Source organism: Adiantum capillus-veneris, chromosome 5, assembly GCF_014529385.1.
Source record: "Adiantum capillus-veneris isolate H3 chromosome 5, ASM1452938v2, whole genome shotgun sequence".
In the NCBI taxonomy this organism is placed as follows: domain Eukaryota; kingdom Viridiplantae; phylum Streptophyta; class Polypodiopsida; order Polypodiales; family Pteridaceae; genus Adiantum; species Adiantum capillus-veneris.
The window spans coordinates 25,314,583-25,318,334 of NC_140935.1; the positions used below are offsets into that span (position 1 = coordinate 25,314,583).

At 46.4% G+C, this 3,752-nt stretch overlaps 1 protein-coding gene across 1 annotated transcript; it reads left to right on the top strand.

Annotated features, from left to right (window-relative positions):
* Positions 1-2,796: 2,796 nt before the first annotated feature.
* On the top strand, positions 2,797-3,428 carry LOC147457030 (uncharacterized). The gene has a single exon (XM_086512072.1). It carries the CDS (start codon positions 3,004-3,006, stop codon positions 3,376-3,378), a length of 375 nt encoding a protein of 124 aa, XP_086368198.1. The 5' UTR covers positions 2,797-3,003; the 3' UTR covers positions 3,379-3,428.
* Positions 3,429-3,752: the final 324 nt, after the last annotated feature.

The window sequence follows — 3,752 nt, forward strand, 5'->3', positions numbered from 1 at the left end:
TCCCCTCTATATTGTTGAGGATCTTGTAAGCCCATTTGGGTGGGCTATCCCACCTTTTGATTTTTATATTCATACCATTGTTTGTCTTGAAGCAGGTAGGCCCAAGTATCCTTAAACTGATCGGCCATTAATTTTGCATAGCCCGATTACCCATCACGTACCCGTAAAGAGTGTTCCATTGGGTACCCTAAGAGTAGGCACTCTAACCTCAGCCACACCACCCTCTTTGGCAGTCTAGAGAGAACCTGGAAACATGCCTACCCCGGCTCTCCTATATACCTCACGGCCCTCTCCTAGGATGGTTATTCTCCTATTGGATAAATACTCCAAACGGGTACCTACTGAACACAAACTGCCCTTTATAGGTTTCTCTCGGAGGGGAATACCTCGCCCACAAAGATGAAGGCCGCCGAAAAGAGTCCTCTCCTATATAAAGGGACAATGATTCCGAAGGTAGTTTCTAATTGCGCGTCCAACAACGGGGTTGTCCACATCTATGAGGCAGATTTTCTGAGGGAGCAAACCCACCTCTAGCCTTATAGATCCTCTGGGATGTGGAGCCCTTACTGCACAATCTCCCACTTAATGTTCTCTGAAAACCCTACGTTCTTTATTTGCTGGGAGACGTTATTTTCCCTTCTAGAAAAATAGGTGGCACCCACAATTAAGAATATTGCAAATCAACTCAAACTCTAAAAATGATAGGGAGATCAAGCATGGAGCCAATGGTCCCCCCTTCTATTATATCAACCATTTGTCACATCCCTCCACCCATTTTGTGCCGGGTTAATGAAATTCCATGCAAAAGGCGGTTGAGAAATGGATGGGCATAATCTTCACACGTAGCTTAGGATCCCATTGCCATGCCCTCCTTCCTACCTCTGGTATTTTTACGTATCATAAGATCATGACCTATTGGTCCCCCTCAATGCTGCTTGCAATTGGAAAGATCATGTGAGTGACAATGGACTTCTCAAGGATCTGGGCTTGTTGGATTATTTGAGGCGCTTTGAGGTCAGGGCGGTCAAACAGGTCATAGGCCTCAGCTATGCCTCAAAGGTGGAACATCTTTGTAGCTTTAGACCTCTCGTTAGGAATAAGGCTAGCTTGAAACACCTTCAATATTATGAGGCGCCTCAAACTTACCTTACTTGCCCACCAAAGGTATTTGATAGGTCTTACCGCTTGTAAGGGAAAGGGTCATCTTGTACCATCTTATCTTAGACGATTGCAAGGGAAGCAGCACCATCTCAAGCCAGTGGGAAATAAAAGAGTACACAAAAAAAATATGGTTGGATGAGCCTAATGTACAACGAACCATCTCAAAATCCGTTATTAAGGGATATTTGACTGCACTTGTGGTGCTCTTTAACCCGTAGTAGCGGGTGATTGTTATTACCTTGCCTTTCTATAGTCTAAGTGGAACTTTGTCAAATCGGTCTATTGGCATATCTTATCCATCTCCATTTAAGGGACCCCTCAGGATGGGTATTCATAAACTGCATCGTAGTTTGGGCTGGTAACGTTCTTGCAGAGGGGGCAATTCCTAGTAATTTGTAAACGGTCCTCTCCTTACCCTTTTGACGATCCCGCTCTCTCCTAAAGTTCCTTTTAGTTATATAGATCACGTTGGTACAACTAAAGATGGCCGACCCATGGAAATGCAAGAAGCAGGTTCATGAGGCTTGGCAGGTGGATGGCACAATTTTCAAGGACATGCTAGATGCACGATAGAATGGATCCAATCAATAAATGTATGTCAAAGATGGCAATCAGGAGGTCGGGTTTTCATGCCTCTCTAATTGGGGAAGCTTATAAATGTTAGTGTTTGATGGATATCATCGGGTATGGAGGTGGATGGTCGGCTCTATTTGTGACCCTTGGCTAAGCAAGGTGATAGTTATTATCATGACTTCGGGCACTTACTCAATCCGTTACAGCGGGGATTTTTTGGTTCGACTGGATTGGCATGGGATACCAAGGTGGGTCTTTTGGTATCAACAATCAAGTGTGGTCGATGACATGGGACCGGTCTCCAAGCAAGGCCTAAAAGAAATATAGCTTTGAGCTATTAAAAGGCAAAAAAAAATAAAAAAATGTCTGCAGTCGACGAGCAGCGCGAGTAGGGAAGGTTGACAGGTGGGGGTCCGAGTGCATGGAGGAGGGCCAAGTGATGGCGCATGCAGATGAGAGGAAGGACAAGTGTTCAACCAGGGGTAGGAGAAGGGGCCATGCAGGGTGGTCGCCAGTTTTGATGGCACGAAGGTGGCGTTGCAGGGGAGGCTTTTGTAGAGGGAGCCAATGCGGGGAAGGTGAGGGAGGAGTATCTTGAGGGCATGGCAGTTTCCGGGGGGCCATGGTGAGAGGCCCATGGGTGCAGCAGTGAAGTGGATGATGGCGGCCAAGGGTGGCTAGTGAAGTGGCGGGGGCCTGTGTACAGTCAGTTGACTACAGGGGGCTGAGGTGCGCAGGCTTGGGGGAGTTGTTGTGAGCATCACAGGAGAGCAGATGGCTGCAGCCATCAGGAGGTGAAGGAGGGCGGCACCTGAAAGGATGATGGGGGCTGCAGCCTATCGTTATCAGTGCAGACGGGATGAGGGCCGCCAACGATTGGGGTCACTAAGGGAGCATTGCAGAGGAGGGTGTGTTGGCAATAAACAAATTACACGTCATCCATCTTTATTTTTAAAGTGAATAATCAAAAGACGTAACTGAAACGTCAGAGCCCTCACGATGGGTCGTGAGGCTCTTCCTTGTGTACAAGTTCACGCACACATCTAATATACACACACAGAATTCATCGTCTACAACAGAGTCTCTGTCTTCATCTGCTTCTACTCTGATCTGAACATTAAATCTGAGATGAAATCTGAATTTATCATAGTACAGTAGTTGTCTACATGGTATCAATCGCTGGCGACTACTAATCGTTTGTTTTTGTAGCCCTCTCGCTTCCTGCTGCAGGCTCTGTCTCTTGATCTGATCCGGACTTTTCAAGAAGCCATGGCTGTAGCATCGTCTTCTTCGAACATGTCTAAATTCTATCAAATAGAAAAGCTGCAAGGCAGCAATTATCTTCGTTGGAGCCTGCGTATCAAGATGATACTTGAGAAAGCTGGTAATTGGGGTGTTACAGATGGTTCCGAACTTGATCCTGCCAAGCAACCGGTTCCCGCTGGTGCCCAAGCACCAACCAATGCTGAGAAGGCCGCATGGAAGAAGAAGGATCTCAATGCCCGAACTGAAATCATCCTGCATCTTGGGGATCGTCAACTACAGCTCGTTCGGACGTTAGAAACTGCTCAAGAAATGTGGGATCTCCTGAAGACGCAGTATCAACAAACCAATTTTGTCTCCCGTGTCCTTCTCCACAAATAATTGAACGAGATTCAGATGGTGACTTATTCTACGACTGAAGCGTTCCTCGAAGCATGGCAATCTACAAATGACAACCTCCTTATTGCAGGACTAAACCTCCCTGAGGAGGTTCAAGTAAATATACTTCTTGCTGCTTTACCTGATACCTGGCAATCCTTTGTCTCACAACACTCTTAACAGACCTAATTTAAAGCTGACAACGTTGCTGGCTAATGTGAGACAGGAAGATCAAATTCGGAATAGGGGCAGACATACCACAAAAACACACAACCTGTTGCTCACACTATTCCTCTAGCCATGCTTGCTGGTGGTTCCCGTCCACTCTCTCGTTTTAGTCCTCGATACAATAACTCTCGTCAATCTCAACTCCTTTC